The sequence below is a fragment of the Coregonus lavaretus genome (genome assembly GCF_964263955.1).
Source record: "Coregonus lavaretus genome assembly, chromosome: 18".
In the NCBI taxonomy this organism is placed as follows: Eukaryota; Metazoa; Chordata; class Actinopteri; order Salmoniformes; family Salmonidae; genus Coregonus; species Coregonus lavaretus.
Genome location: NC_140005.1, coordinates 21,624,152 through 21,643,458, shown reverse-complemented (window position 1 = coordinate 21,643,458; position 19,307 = coordinate 21,624,152). Strand labels below are relative to the sequence as shown.

Here is a 19,307-nt window from a genome sequence, read left to right as displayed (position 1 = left end):
ACCAACAGCCTAACAGATGAACAACTCTTGAAAAAATACAGACTTTTGATTATCTTTATTAAGACATCCTCTATATCAAATTTCAGCCAGACCGCCCAGCCAGCCCGAGCCGCCTGCACGCCCGACCCCCACCAGTCTATTCAATAACTTAACTCTCTCCCAACACAATTTCCTTCCCAGTTCCCACCTTAAAAAGGTTTAATTCCCAAGGGAAAGTTTTGGAAACAAAAAAACAACACACAAAAAACCACATACACCTCAAATATACATTAACACACAGAAACAGCAAATCCTCCATATAATTAATCTCATAGGCTTAATAGTCCTGTAGAGCTATTTTTACTTGCACACAATACAGTATAGCTGGGTCGTCCCAGTCCTATCCCTAGGGGTACACCACCCTGTAGCGCCCCAACCCAACACACCCCACTCAGCTTTAGAATCTTAGTAAAACATTAATTTATTGGTTTTGGGTGTGTTAGGCCAAGGCTAGAGTGACAACCCACAGGACGGCAGACCCCTTGGGCCAGGACTGAGCAGCCCAGCAGCTAGGGATTGCCTAAATAGGTGTCTCCCTTGACGTGGGCATGTGTTCAATGCAGACTCCTTTAGTCGTACTGTATTCCATATAAGGCATCCAGACCTTATGAAAGTTGCCCAGTATACCCTTAATCTTGTAATAAATCAGATCTAGTGACACATAACTTGACGTTGTGGGAGGATAACCAACCTTCCAATTAATTGCAATGCTTTTCTTAGCCGCTATAAATGCTTGGTTACACAGTTTCCTCAGATAAGCCTCCAGTATCAACATTTCCAAGCAAACAAAAACAGGGAGAAGGGAGAATCTGTAGACATGCTGAGATAAAAGAACATACTCTTTGCCAGAATTCAGCCAGCCTTCACAAAACCATAACATATGCAAAAATGTCCCCTTTTGTGTTTTACACCTCCAGTAGAGGAATGACATTTCTGAGTGCATGTCATTCAGTTACACTGGCATATAGTACGTTCTATGGATGGTCTTAAACTGCAGTCATTTATGTCTGAGATGATATGAACATGACTGGGCATTCAAACATATCTGTATCAATTCATTATCATCAGTAGCTTCTACCAGGTCTTACTCACATGTTTGTGTCATCAGGAAAAGCCTCTATCAACCCTTGATACAGTTTGTAAATCAACTTTGAAGGTTTGTCAGACTGCCTTAAAACAGCATCTGGCTTGTCCAGTGGTTGCTTCACAGAGAGAATAAAGTGTTGTATCTGCAAAAATTCACCTCAGCTCATCACCGACTGGTCTTCCCTGGCTCCCTGACCCTGCTGAGACCCCTGTCAACATCTAATCCTCCTAAAATGAGGCGTGACAAAGAATTACCTTGGTGTACATTTATACATTATATTATCCAAGAATAGAATCAATGGTTGAATAATTGAAATGACCATTATTCCCAGATCCCAGACTGTAGCTTTAAGTTTAAGCTGCTGTTCTGTAGCTACTGTAGGTCTATCCATCGATTAAAGATGTACATCAACTGGCGAAAGCTGTCACACCCTGGCTCTGGGACTCTATATGTTGAGCCAGGGTGTGTGCATTCTATGTGTTCGTTTTCTATGTTGGGTGTTCTAGGTTGTCATTGTCTGTGTTTTGTTCGTTACTTTTGTTCGTTACTTTAATTAAAATAAAGTCATGTTTGTATCACACGCTGCGCCTTGGTCTACTACTCCTTACCCAGACGATCGTGACAGAAAAACCCACCATACAACGACCAAGCAGCGTGTCCAGGAACACACGCAGGAGGTGACTCTGGTGGATGTCCTCCTCGGTTGGGGGCAGATTACCGAGGAGGAGGCTGTCCGGTACCGGAAGGCGATGAAGGGGGAGACCCAGGCAGGAGTGGAGAAGCGGCGTCAACCGGGCCGTGGTCGGAAAGGCGAGAGGCACCCCCAAGAATTTTTTAGGGGGGGGCACACGGCATGGGCGACTGGGCAGCAGGAGGCTGCCACAGGGCGAATTGGGAGATTAAGAGAGGAGGCCACCGGCTTTTGGGGGCCAGAAGGCAGGTTGGCGGAGCCTGGATGGAGAGCAGAGCCAACTCCCCGTACTCAGGCATGGCAGCATGAGACTGGGCAGGTTCCGCGGTATGCGGAGATGCGCACTGTGCCGCGAGTGGTCCGGCATAGTCCGGTACGTCCTGTGCGAGCACCCCGCACGTGTTGTGCGAAGGTGGGCATGCAGCCAGGACGGAGTGTGCCGGCTCAGCGCTCGCGGCCTCCAGTGCCTCTCCTCGGTCCCGGATATCCTGCGCCAGTGTCACGTGCTGTTATGCCAGTACGGGTACACAGCCCTGTACGTCCTGTGCTGATGCCTCACACAGAGTGTGTGAAGGTAGGCATTCAGCCAGGACGGGTTGTGGCAGCTCTTCACTCCAGGTCTCCTATCCGTCTCCATAGCCCAGTCCGGCCTGTTCCTGCTCCACGCACCAAGCCTACGGTGTGCGTCGCCAGCCCTGTTCGGCCTGTTCCTGCTCCACGCACCAAGCCTACGGGGTGCGTCGTCAGCCCAGCCCGGCCTGTTCCTGCTCCACGCACCAAACCTACGGTGTGCGTCGCCAGCCCAGCCCGGCCTGTTCCTGCTCCACGCACCAAGCCTACGGTGTGCGTCGCCAGCCCAGCCCGGCCTGTCCCTGCTCCACGCACCAAACCTACGGTGTGCGTCGCCAGCCCGGCCCGGCCTGTTCCTGCCACTCGCACCAAACCTACGGTGCGCGTCGCCAGCCCGGCCCGGCCTGTTCCTGCCACTCGCACCAAGCCAGGGGTGCGAGTCGCCAGCCCGGCCCGGTCTGTTCCTGCCACTCGCACCAAGCCAGGGGTGCGAGTCGCCAGCCTGGTCCAGCCTGTTCCTGCCACTCGCACCAAGCCAGGGGTGCGAGTCGTCAGCCTGGTTAAGCCCGTTCCTGCTACTCGCACCAAGCCCGGGGTGCGAGTCGTCAGCCTGGTAAGACCGGTCAGCTGCTCCACAACGGAGCGTAAGCAATCCGCTCCGTCAATGTCCAGTCCAGATCCAGCCAGCGGGGTCAGACCGGACCAGGGGCGCTACGGGGGTAGTATGGAGGGGTGGTGGTCAAAGCCGGAGCCGGAGCCGCCTCCGAGGAGGAATGCCCACCCAGCCCTCCCCTGTTTGGGGTTTTGTTTAGACGCGGTCGCAGTCCGCGCCTTTAGGGGTGGGTACTGTCACACCCTGGCTCTGGGACTCTATATGTTGAGCCAGGGTGTGTGCATTCTATGTGTTCGTTTTCTATGTTGGGTGTTCTAGGTTGTCATTGTCTGTGTTTGCCTGTGTGACTCCCAATCAGAGGCAACGAGTGTCAGCTGTCGGCTGGTTGTCTCTGATTGGGAGCCATATTTAATCTGTATGTTTTCCCTTGGGTGTTGTGGGTTTTTGTTCCGTTTCGGTATGTTTAACCGTTGGACTTCACGAGTCGTGTTTTGTTTTGTTCGTTACTTTAATTAAAATAAAGTCATGTTTGTATCACACGCTGCGCCTTGGTCTGCTTCCTGTAACGACGATCGTGACAAAAGCTAGCCAAGTTAATTTACCTCTGTTGAAACGGGACAAATTAAAGGCTACAAAACATTTCCATACAAACAACCGCTGTTAGATAGTAATAATAGCTATCTGACAGACAGCTAGAGGCTAGAGCTGACCTGGCTGTGGTAGCTACTATCTAGCATAGCTAATTCATTCACCTCAGATGAGAGGGGATGAAACATTAGCTAACGTTACCTCAGTTACAATACTAGCTCAGCACTGAGAATAAACACTAGTTTAGGTTTTTTCTGTTAAGTTAAACAGCAGTTACCTTGCTAGCTACATCAGTCAACTAAAGAGTAGCCAGTTTCTGCTCTGCTTGGTTTTACAACTCAGTGATAGAGCGCAACACATACACACTGAACTATGCTCAACTCTCCCCTGCTGGTCTAGCCAGCCTTCTCACAGCCTGTCAGCCAGCTCTGTGGTTTCCATGTGGTCCTAAATCCAGCCAGCTGAACACTCCAAACAGCCTACGGTCTGCATGGTCCAAAAGCACACCGTTGCGGCTTTTTGTATCACATTGCAATGATAAAACTGGGGGGGACAAAAATGCAATTTCAGAATGTGTGGGGGACATGACACTCCAGGTCCCCAGTGAAAGTTGCGCCCCTGGTTATGTCACAAAAACTGTTGAATTAATAAATAGCAAATGTGCCTACTCTGATCTTGGCACCTGCACTCTACCTAACAGCTTGCAGACACAGTAAGGGTAAACTAGTCTAGGCTACATGATGAGATTATTATGGATAAGAGCGAGAATATTTTGTCAAACGGCAGTCAAGCGTCGATCATAATGTCACCAGAATAAGACCTTTGATATTTATTGGAAAGCTGCATCAAGCTCATCACCGGACACTTTCACCACTTGGTGAAGTGTATCATAATTTATTTCATCTGTAGCCTAATAAACTGCATGGTTTCCCAAGTCGTAGCGGGACGGCCACACACCATATCATCGCATGACTCCAAGTTTACTTCGATATTATGGTTATTATCAATATTTGCGGCTAAAGGCGTTTAATTTCTTGCATAATTAATTTTACAGACACAAAAAGATCCCACCATGTCGAACTAATAAATTATCTGCCGGTGTTTATCAAATTTTACCGAACTTTCCTGTTTCCAGCTGTCTTTTTTTTATATGGTAGGACTGTAGGCCTACTCGCATAAAAACTGTGGATGGAAACATGGTTATTGTCTTGGCTAGTGTTTTCTTTTTTAAAGCACACACTCAACTTGAAGTGCACACCAATGATCGAATCTTATGATGGTGTTCTTTATGAAGTCTGTTTGAATGTAGCTTATTGAATTTGCTCGGTTAAACCTACCCTTTGGAATGGCTTCAATAGCAACAGTGTATCTATTTCATTTTTTAAGTGGAGATCTCTCAACAATCATTCTCACAATAGCACATTGGTAAAATATCATAGCTAAGCAGGGCTTAGTGAAAACACTGGATGGGAGACCAAAGGGTAGCTCTAGATAGATCAATTATCCGGTAGGAGGTACTCCCCAGCCTATAGTTTTTTTTTCCTGATATTGGATATGACGTTGAAGATCTGACATTGTTTTAAAGGTACAAATTAAACATATTTTATACATTGTCTCTGTTGAAATTTGGTTATCGTGACGACATAATCCTGTGGTTGAAATTTCACGCTTAAAACAACAGTTGATGACTTTTTTCAAATCCAATGTATTTTCCTCATACTGTAGATTCCACATCATAATACATTGACAAATTACGTTGAAACAACATTGATTCAACCAGTTTGTGCCCAATCGGTTTGACCAAATTGACTACCCTGGGATCGAATGATGTTAGGGTGAATTACTCTCCACTAGTCAGCTTTACTGCCCCCTGCCCTCTATGTAAATGAGGAAGAAAGATCTGACATCCTGCAGGAAAGAGAAGATACCAGTCCGACTGTATAATGTGTCACTGTGGAACTGTGTCTCAAACATAATAAGGCATACTGTACAGTACATCAACTCCAGGCCCAGTCCCTGAGGCAGCAGGGTCACGACCCGAGCGGATGTGAGGATTTACCCAGTTGCGCAGAGCACTTACATAATTACTTCAATTTCTAGGACAACGCTGGGATCGAACCCACCATGAGCCTGCAATCCTGTTAAATCACATCTTAGAATGCACTGACCATATGAGAAGTCACAGCAAATATGCACTCTGAAAGAAAGAAGAGATCCGATAAGGGAAATATAGAATTAAAACAGTGTAATCCTTGGATCTCTTCAATCTAACGCACCTTTCTGTCTTCCTCTACACTGCAGCATCATCCCTCTGTCTGTCTCTCTACTCTACTGTATTGCTCTATTTTTACGAATAGACAGAGGGGACCCCGTCAGCTCAGACAGTGCCCAGTGCCACACACAAACAAACACAATGCACATACGCACAGCACCCAGCATCCAGACACAGTAATACTGTTTACCAGGGATCATCAACTAGATTCAGCCACGGGCTGATTTTTTCTTGCGTGGATGGTCGGGGGCCGGAACATAATGACAAATAATTTGTAGACTGCAAATTGACCGCAAGAAGCCCAAACAGATATAATATTTGACTAAAACATAATAATTTCAAACCTTGCTTATATTTGTATACGATCACATATCTCTCTATTATGCATGGAAATACTTTGAAACAGATTTCCTAAATTAAAATCACTTGGAGCTGATTTGCTGTTGTTTTACTGTCTTTCATGTCCCAAAACATTACAAATTATTTTAACAATGACCCATGGGCTGCAAGTTGAGGAACCCTGCTGTACAGTCACAAATACTTTCATAGTCTACAATTGATGTGCTTAACCTCTTTTTACAATGTCAGTGCAGTGCCAATCTGCACATAGAACATACTCTCCAGATTAAGCTCCTGTGTTTCAGGTCATTCACCTTCACAAGGGTAAACCGTGTAGAGTATATCTCCTATCCTAACTACCATTTTAATCATCTCTGTTCACAAATAGCCCCTTCTTCTTACTGAAAATTACTGTATGAGTTCTGTGCATGGCCTAAGATTAATATCAAACACATGCTTTGATTGCAAAACATTCCTTCTTCCTTCGTTCAGTCCCCCCTGCGCTTTGAGCTGTAATTAAGACTTTAAATGAAGGTAATCTGTACCAATTAGCCGTCCACTTTAGCAGAAGTTAACATAATCGCAAATCTCCTGGAATTTCCCACCAAACACAAACGACAGGTTGACAAAATGCATGTATTGATGTCAATAAAGCCAGAGGAAAGAGACACATCGTATCTCAATGAGTGAGCTAAATTCAGTCATCTCTATGCCTGTAATGATGGCTTAATAGGTTATGATCGGGAATTAATGAATAGGGAATTCATTAATTGAACCAAGATTAATTACACAAAATGCTCTACTTCCACTTCTCCTCTGCTGCTACAGTACAACATGATTGAAGCTGAACTAATGGTGTTTATCTGACGGATGATACTGTCGGTTGAGAACCCTGAGAGAGGCAGCAGGATATAGCGTGGGGACAGTATTCAGCAGCGCAAGGCTGGGCCAGATTGCTCTGCAGGTACCCAACAGCTGCAGGTGACAGAGCAGAGTGTGTCTCATTCTTCTGCTGTCCTCTGTCTGTGTCTCTGTCTCTGTCGCGGCACAGCAGAGACCACCAGAAGGATACTAGGGGGAACAGCATGCAGCAGCTTTACACACAGAACAATGAGCTATTTGTGGGGGATCCTCGTAGAAAGACAAATAGGTGTCAAAATGTGGTTATTAGTTGTGTGTTGCCCAACTTTTTCTGTTTCCCACTGAATCTATTTAATCCATCTATAGATAAAATAAAAAAATAAAAAATTGTCACCACTGTAGGCATATCTATTTCTGCTTCAGGAAAAATAAACAAGATACTGGTATTACGATTTTTACACATTTCTATAGTTCTCTCTTGGCTATTTAAAACTATTCAGTTCTCACAATAATACTCCTAAAGTGGCTTGGAAATATTTGAGTCAAGTGGTTCCAGGTCTTGAATAGGAGTGTGGTTAAATGAAGTGGAATGTCCCCTGAGCATGGTCAATGTCCCTCGTCATCTGGCGTCCTGCGGTGTGTCCTGCTGAATGACCAGACGGAGCAGGTGGTCAGACCCTGGGTGCTCTGAGATGTGACAAGAAACATGATAATGGCCTTGTTAATATCCCAGCTCCTCACCGGCCAGTCACACTCCTCTCTCTGTTCCCATCAGGGAGATAACGACATGGTCACTTCTTGCTGGTCAAGGGTGCGTGAGGTCACAGAAAATGAGGTAAAAAAGTGTGGGCTCAGCTCCTGTGGGTTGTGTTCTGCTGGTGGCTCATTGATCAGGCAATCTGCGATGTTACAGAGTGCTGCGTGATCGATTCCCAGCCATGCCAGCCGTAGCATCCATAGGCTGTTCTTAGTTGCAGGTTTAGGTACTCTGAAATGGGCCGTGTAGCAGGTGCTTTGAATCTTCATGTTCTCTGTGTCATGTCGTGGTGGTGGAGGTGGGCGTGCCCTTGTTTCATGCGAGAGAAGGACAATGGTCTGTTATACACAATAAATACATTCTGCTGTGGACAGCATAGCCATAGCCAGTCATACTGTATGTCTCCAAGGTCTCCACATTCGATCAGTTAATTAAATGGCTCTCTCAGGATGACAGTTTAATTGAGGATTCAGCTTAATAGCAGTGTGTCATTACAGAACTAATGATTCCACCACAGAGAAGGAGATGAGCCCCCCTACCATGGCACTGTTTTCACAACCATCATTTCACACACACACAATATCAACAACTGCTGGGACCTCAGACTGAGACAATTAAACACAAAAGGAGTGAAATGGAGAATTAACATTTCATGGGTATAATTTGTCTCCGGTAATTTAATCGCTTCAACAATATTTTAAATTAGCCAGAATGGTTTCCTGCTGCTCTCATTATGTCTAATTATTGAACACTGTTATAATTTCAGGGATTTTGATATGGTAATTCACTCTTTAGAAAGCTTCACCAACATTGATTTAAAAACATGTCAGAGGTGGTAAGGCTGGTTAGAGGGATGGCTGTGTGCTAAGAGGGATGCCAGGCTGCAGCCCAGTGTGGTACTGAGGTGGGAGGGACATAATACGAACTGACAGGTGGCAACGTGGGTAATATGGATAAAACTCCCATCGGCCAAGGCAGGGAGCCAGCCTGCTGATGTCCTGCATGCCCCCTGCACCCAGCTACGACTGGACAAGTACTGACCAACAATACTCTGTAGCAAAATGGAGCTCTTTGGCATCAACTCAACTCGCCGTGTTTGTAGGAGGAGGAATGCTGCCTATGACCCCAAGAACACCATCCCCACTGTCAAACATGGAGGTGGAAACATTATGCTTTGGGGGTGTTTTTCTGCTAAGGGGACAGGACAACTTCACTGCATCAAAGGGACGATGGACGGGGCCATGTACCGTCAAATCTTGGGTGAGAACCTCCTTCCCTCAGCCAGGGCATTGAAAATGGGTCGTGGATGGGTATTCCAGCATGACAATGACCCAAAACACACGGCCAAGGCAACAAAGGAGTGGCTCAAGAAGAAGCACATTAACCCTTCCGTTGTCCTAGGGTCAAAATGACCCGCCACTGTGTTGAACCAACTTTATTAAATTTTTATATTTTTTGGATCATTTGTGAGAAGGAGGCAGTGATACTTTCTTTAAAGTCTCACTGCCTCCTTCTCACAAATGATCCAAAAAATATAAAAATTAAATAAAGTTGGTTCAACACAGTGGCGGGTCATTTTGACCCTAGGACAACGGGAGGGTTAAGGTCCTGGAGTGGCCTAGCCAGTCTCCAGACCTTAATCCCATAGAAAATCTGTGGAGGGAGCTGAAGGTTCGAGTTGCCAAACGTCAGCCTCGAAACCTTAATGACTTGGAGAAGATCTGCAAAGAGGAGTGGGACAAAATCCCTCCTGAGATGTGTGCAAACCTGGTGGCCAACTACAAGAAACGTCTGACCTCTGTGATTACCAACAAGGGTTTTGCCACCAAGTACTAAGGCATGTTTTGCAGAGGGGTCAAATACTTATTTCCCTCATTAAAATGCAAATCAATTTATAACATTTTTGACATGCGTTTTTCTGGATTTTTTTGTTGTTATTCTGTCTCTCACTGTTCAAATAAACCTACCATTAAAATTATAGACTGATCATTTCTTTGTCAGTGGGCAAACGTACAAAATCAGCAGGGGATCAAATACTTTTTTCCCTCACTGTATAAGTGAAATAATCAATTGTTGGAAAAATTACTTTTGTCATGCACAAAGTAGATGTCCTAACCGACTTGCCAAAACTATAGTTTGTTAACAAGACATTTGTGGAGTGGTTGAAAAAAAAGTTTTAATGACTCCAACCTAAGTGTATGTAAACTTCCGACTTCAACTGTCCTCTGTCCTTAACAATAGCAAAAAAATAAGTATAAAATCCTAAAATAAACAGTGTGAAGAGACTCCATTAATTGCATTCATTTCTTTATTTATTTTTCTTCAGAAAAAATGCACGGTTCAGCAACGTTACTACATACAAATGGCCATACAATAGCATTTTTTTTTTTTTGGGTGTTTAATAAATTCTGACATGTGATATACTTAGACGTGTGTCATTTAAGCTCTTTGTACCATGTACATTTGCAGTTAGGATGCTGCAGTTGGCAAAAAACTCAACACTGTTCATACTTTTTCAAATGAAAAACATAAGCCACAAACTAATGAATGACTCTGAACAGCTATCCAGGAAAACTACTGCACTTCCATCTCAGAAAGAAAAACACACAGTTTTGCATAGCTCTGTCGTAATGTAGATAAGGCACTTCATCAGTACTTGATTTAGGCATTTCATCATATACTAAAACCCTTCACCTGGTCAAGTCCTCTATATTCAATACTTAATCTCTGCATGCACGTTACTGTAACAACATTTAAAAAACTTTCTTAAATCACATTTGCTCTCTGTATAAATCTATTCCCCCTATCTTTTGGCATAAGTGTCATTTTAATTTTCAACATTCTTGAAATATTGAAGTAGTATTCTTGTGCATATTAGGATGGGCCCAGACTCACACGTTGTCCCATAACCCCACACAACCCAGTGTTTCTCAAAAAGACAAACATTTGTGCAATGGTTTGGGGTTATGTGGAGGAAAAGGCAACACGTTGTCAAAAAACAATGAAAAAATAGTACCAAACTGAAATCAAATGTCTGGGCAGGTTGAAATAAAGTAACTCTCTTGGAGGTTGGCACTGTACCAAAGGTAACATGTACAGGTACATTTGATGTTGATGTGAAACTGGTTATTCCGTTATACGAAAGATAGCATCTCCCCTCTCCTCTAGTAAGTCTCACACATTTCGAGGAGGCAATAGGCGGTGAATGGTTACCAACCGTCCTCAGCTGTTAAGAGGAAGTGGGAGTGGACCTGGAGTGGCTCTCTGTAGGACTGCAATCCTGTCTGTCAGCTCTATCCAAGCTGATCCTCATACTGCTTTCTGAAACAGTCTCCAGCAGGGAAAAAGTCCCATTGCCTCTCCTGGTACATCTTCCACACGTATGACTCCTGGAGGAAGCAGACAGACAAACAGACTGGTCAATATATAGTAACCTTTGGTTCCTGAAATGACAAGCAACATTTTCTCAGGACAAAGGGGACAAAAGGGTAACAAGCTCCATACCTGGCCAGTGTGTTCTGTTTCATCTTTGTTGATAAGGTACATCAGGAAAAACCTGTCAAGCAAAATGGCGAGACATGAAAATTACCACTTATCCACGGTCATGGTTCACTAGTATCATTCAACATTCAAAGAACTGACCTTTTCAGAACTACAAATAGATATAGCAGGAGGGAATAAAAGGCTAATTCAAGCATAATGTTATAGTTCTTGATGATCTTATCAATCATCCACGTGTCCTATCCTCAAGCATAGAGCAACAATCAGATTATTGAGTCTGTCCACCACCAAATCAATATGTACGATGCATGAGAGAATATCACACACCTATTTTCCAAGCAGCTTAAACAGCATGAGCTAATGAGGTTAGCGTCACAGCCTCCTCCAGCTGACTAAGCGGGCAGATTAAGGCCACATGGCTTCCTATTGTCCAGCTAACTCACACAGATAAACAACAGATGAGCACTGAGCTCCTAGAGGGGGAAGGAGGCTGGCACTATGAGGCACTGCTGGTATTTTAACTTGGGCACAGATACCAGATACCATCTACTGTTGTGTAAAAGCCATCAATCAGGTGACGTAATAGTAAACAAGTTGGTATAAAGATGCAGGAAGACAAAAGACATGTCGGCTAATTGATACTTCAGACGAAAAAGTCTAGCTTTAAAGTGCTGGGTTACATCCAGTCTAGATACAGAGGGATACTCACAGGTAGTTGGCCAAGTTGTGCTCTTGTAAGGTGTGTGTCTCAAAGCCGTGAGGCGTCGTGTCAAAGTAGTCATTACCGATACCACAGATGAAACATTTGGTCTGAGAAAAAAATAGATAATATATTCAAAAATTGTCCTCTGCTGACCTGCACTATAGATGCAAACCAAAGTCTCTCACCTCCATATCCTCTTTCACTTGCTCCTGTTGGTCTCTCAGCTCTCCAAAAGCATCAATTATCAGACCTGCAGCCACAACAACCAACAGTGAGCATGTCTCTTCATGGACAGGGCAATTTAACGCAATTCTGCTTCCCCCCTGGCTTTTTGCATTGCAGTGTAAAATACTTGATGGTTCAAATAAAATAAAATAAAATTGCCACATGCGCCAAATACAGGTGTAGACATTACCGTGAAATGCTTACTTACAGCCCTTAACCAACAATGCATTTATTTTTAAATAAAAAAGTAAAATAAAACAACAACAACAAAAAAGTGTTGAGAAAAAAAGAGCAGAAGTAAAATATAATAACAGTAGGGAGGCTATATACAGGGGGGTACCGGTGCAGAGTCAATGTACGGGGCACCGGCTAGTTGAGGTAGTTGAGGTAATATGTACATGTGGGTAGAGTTAAAGTGACTATGCATTTTGATGTTTGATGTTTCGTCTGAGGGCATATCGGGATTTCTTATAAGCGTCCGGGTTAGAGTCCCACTCCTTGAAAGCGGCAGCTCTACCCTTTAGCTTAGTGCGGATGTTGCCTGTAATCCATGGCTTCTGGTTGGGGTATGTACGTACGGTCACTGTTGGGACGACGTCATCGATGCACTTATTGATGAAGCCAGTGACTGATGTGGTGTACTCCTCAATGCTATCTGAAGAATCCCAGAACATGTTCCAGTCTGTGCTAGCAAAACAGTCCTGTAGCTTAGCATCTGCGTCATCTGACCACTTTTTTATTAACCGAGTCACTGGTGCTTCCTGCTTTAGTTTTTGCTTATAAGCAGGAATCAGGAGGATAGAGTTATGGTCAGATTTGTCAAATGGAGGGCGAGGGAGAGCTTTGTATGCGTCTCTGTGTGTGGAGTAAAGGTGGTCTAGAGTTTTTTTTCCTCTGGTTGCACATTTAACATGCTGGTAGAAATGAAGTAGAACGGATTTAAGTTTCCCTGTATTAAAGTCCCCGGCCACTAGGAGCGCTGCCTCTGGATGAGCGTTTTCCTGTTTACTTATGGCCTTATACAGCTCATTGAGTGCAATCTTAATGCCAGCATTGGTTTGTGGTGGTAAATAGACAGCTATGAAAAATATAGATGAAAACTCTCTTGGTAAATAGTGTGGTCTACAGCTTATCATAAGATACTCTACCTCAGGAGAGCAAAACCTCGAGACTTCCTTAGTATTTTATTTTGTGCACCAGCTGTTGTTTACAAATATACACAGACCGCCACCCATTGTCTTACCGGAGTCAGCCGTTCTATCCTGCAGATGTAGCGTAAATCCCGTCAGCTGTATGTTATCCATGTCGTCGTTCAGCCACGACTCGGTAAAACATAAGATATTACAGTTTTTAATGTCCCATTGGTAGGATAACCGTAATCTTAGGTCATCTAATTTATTTTCAAATGATTGAACATTGGCTAATAGGATTGATGGAAGAGGCAGTTTACTCGCTCGCCTTCGGATCCTTACAAGTCACCCCGACCTACGTCCACGATATCGCTGTCTCTTTCTCCTGCGAATGACAGGGATTTGGGCCTTGTCGGGTGTCTGTAGGATATCCTTCGCGTCCGACTCGTTGAAGAAAAAATCTTCGTCCAATACGAGGTGAGTAATCGCTGTCCTGATATCCAGAAGCTCTTTTTGGTTATAAGAGACGATGGAGAAACATTATGTACAGAATAAATTACAAATAATGCGAAAAAACACACATAATAGTACAATTGGTTAGAGGGCTGTAAAACGGCAGCCATCTTCTCCGGCGCCATCTTAATGCCCTAGCATTGAACAGCTTCTGACTACGGGAAGCAGCATTACTCTGTTTTAAGGTACAGGCTACATCTGTATCTGTCTCTGTGTTCTGGTGAATGACCGTGAGGCGAGTAGACAGTTTGAGTGTGTCTGTGGGAGACACATGAGGCTGACTGATTGTCTCGGTCTGAGGTGGAAGAACCATTGGACAGTTTGATTCTGTCTGACTGTGAGAGGAACATTACTGTGTAGGAGGGAGTCTGTCAGTCTGTCTGCTCCCAGGGCCCGGTGGACAGAGATGTGGGTCTCTCTCTGTGGGTGATTAATCCCTTCCCTGCACGGCCCTTTCCACAGCCCCTTCCAGCCCACAAGGAGCAGGGTGACTTTGACACCAGAGAGCAGGGTGACTTTGACACCAGGGAGCCAGAGTGACTTTGACCCTGCTGGGTCTCACCCTGGTCCCCGTCGCTGTCCCCGATACTGCCCCCTGTGAGCCAGACCAGTACAGTACGTACCCTGGATGATGGCCAGCAGGATGACGATGACAAAGAAGAAGAAGGTGATGTCGAAGAGGATGCGGTAGAGCTCGTACGGGTCGCCCGCAGGGTCCTCGATCTCATCTCCGATGCCACCCCCTGCCCTCACACCAACATACATGTGAAACAGGTAGCACTGATGGAGGAGAGAGAGACAGAGAGAAGGTGAGAGAGAGACAGAGAGAAGGTGAGAGAGAGACAGAGAGAAGGTGAGAGAGAGACAAAGAGAAGGTGAGAGAGAGACAGAGAGAAGGTGAGAGAGAGACAGAGAGAAGGTGAGAGAGAGAGAGTGAGAGAAGGTGAGAGAGAGACAGAGAGAAGGTGAGAGAGAGACAAAGAGAAGGTGAGAGAGAGACAGAGAGAAGGTGAGAGAGAGACAGAGAGAAGGTGAGAGAGAGAGAGTGAGAGAAGGTGAGAGAGAGAGTGAGAGAAGGTGAGAGAGAGACAGAGAGAAGATGAGAGAGAGACAGAGAGAAGGTGAGAGAGAGACAGAGAGAAGGTGAGAGAGAGAGAGAGAGAGGTGAGAGAGAGACAGAGAGAAGGTGAGAGAGAGAGAGAAGGTGAGAGAGAGAGAGAGAGAAGGTGAGAGAGAGACAGAGAGAAGGTGAGAGAGAGAGAGAGAAGGTGAGAGAGAGAGAGAGAGAGAAGGTGAGAGAGAGAGAGAGAGAGAAGGTGAGAGAGAGAGAGAGAGAAGGTGAGAGAGAGACAGAGAGAAGGTGAGAGAGAGACAGAGAGAAGGTGAGAGAGAGAGAGAGAGAGAGAAGGTGAGAGAGAGTGAGAAGGTGAGAGAGAGAGAGAGAGAAGGTGAGAGAGAGAGAGAGAGAGAGAGAAGGTGAGAGAGAGAGAGTGAAGGTGAGAGAGAGACAGAGAGAAGGTGAGAGAGAGAGAGAAGGTGAGAGAGAGAGTGAGAAGGTGAGAGAGAGACAGAGAGAAGGTGAGAGAGAGTGAGAGAAGGTGAGAGAGAGAGTGAGAGAAGGTGAGAGAGAGAAAGAAGGTGAGAGAGAGAGAGAGAGAAGGTGAGAGAGACAGAGAGAAGGTGAGAGAGAGACAGAGAGAAGGTGAGAGAGAGAGAGAGAGAAGGTGAGAGAGAGTGAGAAGGTGAGAGAGAGAGAGAGAGAAGGTGAGAGAGAGAGAGAGAGAGAGAGAAGGTGAGAGAGAGCGAGAGAAGGTGAGAGAGAGAGTGAGAGAAGGTGAGAGAGAGACAGAGAGAAGGTGAGAGAGAGACAGAGAGAAGGTGAGAGAGAGAGAGAGAGAAGGTGAGAGAGAGTGAGAAGGTGAGAGAGAGAGAGAGAGAGAGAGAGAGAGAGAGAGAAGGTGAGAGAGAGAGTGAGAGAAGGTGAGAGAGAGAGTGAGGTTTCAGCCACAGGATAGATGGAAGTAGAATAGACCCACTCAAAAGGCACCAAACAGGATGGTTAGGCCTTATTTAAAATATTGTTGAGAACTGTTTTATCAATTATTTTATTTGTTTTTTATAATGTGGCCTCTACATTATGATTTTAGTTTTAAAAATCCAGGGACTCACAGTCATCATGTCGTCACACTTCATGTCCGGCAGGTTCTCATCCTCACTCTTGTTGTAGAACTTGCGGAAGAAATTGAAGGCCACCACAGTGTACAGATAGACCACCACCGCCAGTAGACCTACAGTCAGAACCAGCTGACACATAGAGAATACCTCAGGTTACTACCACTGTGATGTCCTTTATCTCCATGGTTAATACCAGGGCAGAACTAGATCTCTGACTCAGCACTGACCCCTGCTGCCTGGTGGTCAAACTGCATCCACCCACCTGTTTGCCATTGTGGGTGACTGAGGACAGTATGGTCCGGAGGGTCTTGAAGCCCATGGCGATGTCCAGCAGATGGGCAGCAAAGAAGAAGTTGTTGTAGTGACCCAGGATGGACATGGTGGTGTACCACACCAGGTACAGGAACGACTGCCGGGACACACAACATAGAAATCAGTCAGATCAAGTCAATAATATGTTGTTATCATATACCAAATTATGTTCATTGTAAATGTAGCACACTCACATTGTCTGTAAACACCACACCCATTTTCCAGCATTGGTACTTGGTGTCGACAGAGCTCAACCTGTCAAAAGAGGTGGAATGATGTGAATGGTATTGTTTTTGACTTCACTCTGTGTATGCTAACCCAATTATTGTATTATAGGCCACTCTCCCAGAGTCTCACCAGGACACCAGCGATGCCTCCTTCACCACTGTCTCCTCTGTGGGGTTGAAGTCCAGAGCACTCTTATCCAGCCCCAGCAGCTCTGCTATCCTCTCTGCTCCATACAGATCTCCATACTTATTGATCACCTAACAGCAGCAGGCCAAGATAACAAGGAGAAACTGAGAGTAAATAGTAGTAATAGTATGTGCATGCTCAAGTCGTATTGATCTGGTGAATATACATTTCAAGTCCAACAAGAATGAATTGAATACCATCTACTTACCTTGCGTTTCACAAACTTGTCCCAGTAGTTATTAGGGAAGGAACTACACAAAAGAGGATGGAAAATATAATTATCACATGAAGGATTTACATGAGAAAGAGTTACAAACAAAAACCCTGGTGTAAACAATCAATCCACAATCTGAATACTACAATCAAATAGCAAAGTGGTGATGATTCTAGTTTGCGGTGATGATAATGGTGGTGCTCTGTATGACTCACGGGGTGTTAATGACAAGGCGGTCCCACTGTCCTTTGATGTCATCGTCTGACGGCTGCTCTGTGATGTAGAGGCCGTCAAACTCCAGCTTCCTGGCGATCTCCTTCTCCCTCTTGAACACCGTCAGGGGCACCTTGGGGACACAGACAGAGAGATGGAACATTAGATCACAGCTCCACAGGGCACTGTCTGGAGATAATATCATCACACTGATGATTACTTCTCCAAATACACCTTCAGAAAAAGGGGGAATATGTATTGGTGGTAAATGAGTTCCCATATTACAATATAAAGGACTTTGACCACTTGGAAAAGTGTTATATTTAAGTATTAATTACTAGTCCATTATAATGATGGAAAATACATTCTCTAGGGATACTACAAAGATGTCGGTGTGGATGAGTTAGTTATCTGTATGTGTGTGTGTTCGCAAAATGTACCTTCAGGTAGTAGTATCCCACCACACACAGGAAAGAGATGACTGTGTGTAGTATGGCCAGGAAGCGTAGTGTAGGTGCCATGTAGCCTGTGCTCTCTTGCAGGACAAAATACTCCATCCCACCTTCATCCTCCTCTTCATCAGTACCTCCACCACCGTTCCAGGGGTCTGGATCATTGTCATCCCCGTCATCACCAGTCACCTGACACAACACACACTCAGTTTATATCCATGACAGCCCAATAGTACCACTGTGCTCTATTTGATTCGATCGGGTTTGACTTACTTTGTAGAAGAGCAGAATAAAGTTGATGGCGAAAGCAACGAACAACGCCAAGAAACGCAGGTTGTAGAAGTTTCTGGCCAGATAGTTCTGCAAAACACATACAGGTATACACTGAGTTGCACCCCCCTGTTGCCCTCAGAACATCCTCAATTCATCGGGGCATGGACTCTACAAGGTGTCAAAAGCGTTGCACAGGGATGCTGGCTGGATGTTCCCACAGTTGTCAAGTTGGCTGGATGTCCTTTGAGTGGTGGACCATTCTTGATACACACAGGAAACTGTTGAGTGTGTAAAACCTCCCGAGTGGCGCAGTGGTCTAAGGCACTGCATCGCAGTGCTAGCTGTGCCACTAGAGATCCTGGTTCGAATCCAGGCTCTGTCGTAGCCGGCCGCGACCGGGAGACCCATGGGGCGGCGCACAATTGGCCCAGCGTCGTCCAGGGTAGGGGAGGGAATGGCCGGCAGGGATGTAGCTCAGTTGGTAGAGCATGGCGTTTGCAACGCCAGGGTTGTGGGTTTGATTCCCACGGGGGGCCGGTATGAAAAATAAAAAATATATAAAAAATGTAAAAAATAATGTATGCACTCACTAACTGTAAGTCGCTCTGGATAAGAGCGTCTGCTAAATGACGTAAATGTAAAACCCAGCAGCGTTGCAGTTCTTGACAAACTCAAACCGGTGCGCCTGGCACCTATTACCATACCCCATTCAATATTTTGTCTTGCCCATTCACCCTCTGAATAGCACACATACACAATCCATGTCTCAATTGTCTCAAGGCTTAAAAATTATGATTTCATCTGTCTCGTCTCCTTCATCTACACTGATTGAAGTGGATTTAACAGGTGACATCAATAAGGGATCATAGCTTTCACCTGTTCAGTCTATGTCATGGAAAGAGCAGGTGTTCCTAAGGTTTTACACACTCAGTGTATATTATTCACACATATGTGCCATATGCAACAGCAAAAACCTGAATGTACTGTTGTGATTACAGGGCTCAACAGAATGGAGTGAGTGTTCTCACCAACATCTTGGTCTGGTAGATCTCCAGGCCAGAGAAGAATCTGGCCATGAAGGCCTCTGGGGGCTCTTTCTTCAGTCCCGGTCTCTTCTTGGGGGCCTTCTTCTCCTCTTCTGGTGGGGGTTCAGGTGGAGTCTCCGCTTTGTCCTTGTCCTTCTTCTCCTCGTCCTCTGGGCTGCAGATACAAACACACACCGTGGGTTTACACAGACAGACAGACAACAAGCACCATCAACAAATCAGTTCAGTTACCACCATGAGTAAAACAAATGATCATAGGGCTGAGCCTGGTAGGGAATATCGTGTTCACACTGGGAATCAAATCAGGTGCAATCACATC

The 19,307-nt window shown here is 45.1% G+C and overlaps 1 protein-coding gene across 1 annotated transcript in view; it reads right to left on the bottom strand.

Annotated features, from left to right (window-relative positions):
- Positions 1-10,227: 10,227 nt before the first annotated feature.
- Positions 10,228-19,307, bottom strand: part of LOC311145349 (ryanodine receptor 3-like) — a gene marked incomplete at its 5' end in the record, with an annotated part of 137,627 nt that continues 128,547 nt past the window's right edge. The window contains 14 exons of the mRNA XM_084181575.1: positions 10,228-11,206; positions 11,322-11,373; positions 12,028-12,128; positions 12,207-12,271; positions 14,513-14,669; positions 16,059-16,193; positions 16,327-16,473; positions 16,571-16,631; positions 16,734-16,861; positions 16,999-17,041; positions 17,220-17,350; positions 17,658-17,858; positions 17,943-18,029; positions 18,971-19,142. Of these exons, the coding sequence (XP_084037701.1) occupies positions 11,111-11,206; positions 11,322-11,373; positions 12,028-12,128; positions 12,207-12,271; positions 14,513-14,669; positions 16,059-16,193; positions 16,327-16,473; positions 16,571-16,631; positions 16,734-16,861; positions 16,999-17,041; positions 17,220-17,350; positions 17,658-17,858; positions 17,943-18,029; positions 18,971-19,142 (1,576 nt within the window). The 3' untranslated portion in view covers positions 10,228-11,110. The remainder of the gene's footprint in view (positions 11,207-11,321; positions 11,374-12,027; positions 12,129-12,206; positions 12,272-14,512; positions 14,670-16,058; positions 16,194-16,326; positions 16,474-16,570; positions 16,632-16,733; positions 16,862-16,998; positions 17,042-17,219; positions 17,351-17,657; positions 17,859-17,942; positions 18,030-18,970; positions 19,143-19,307) is intronic.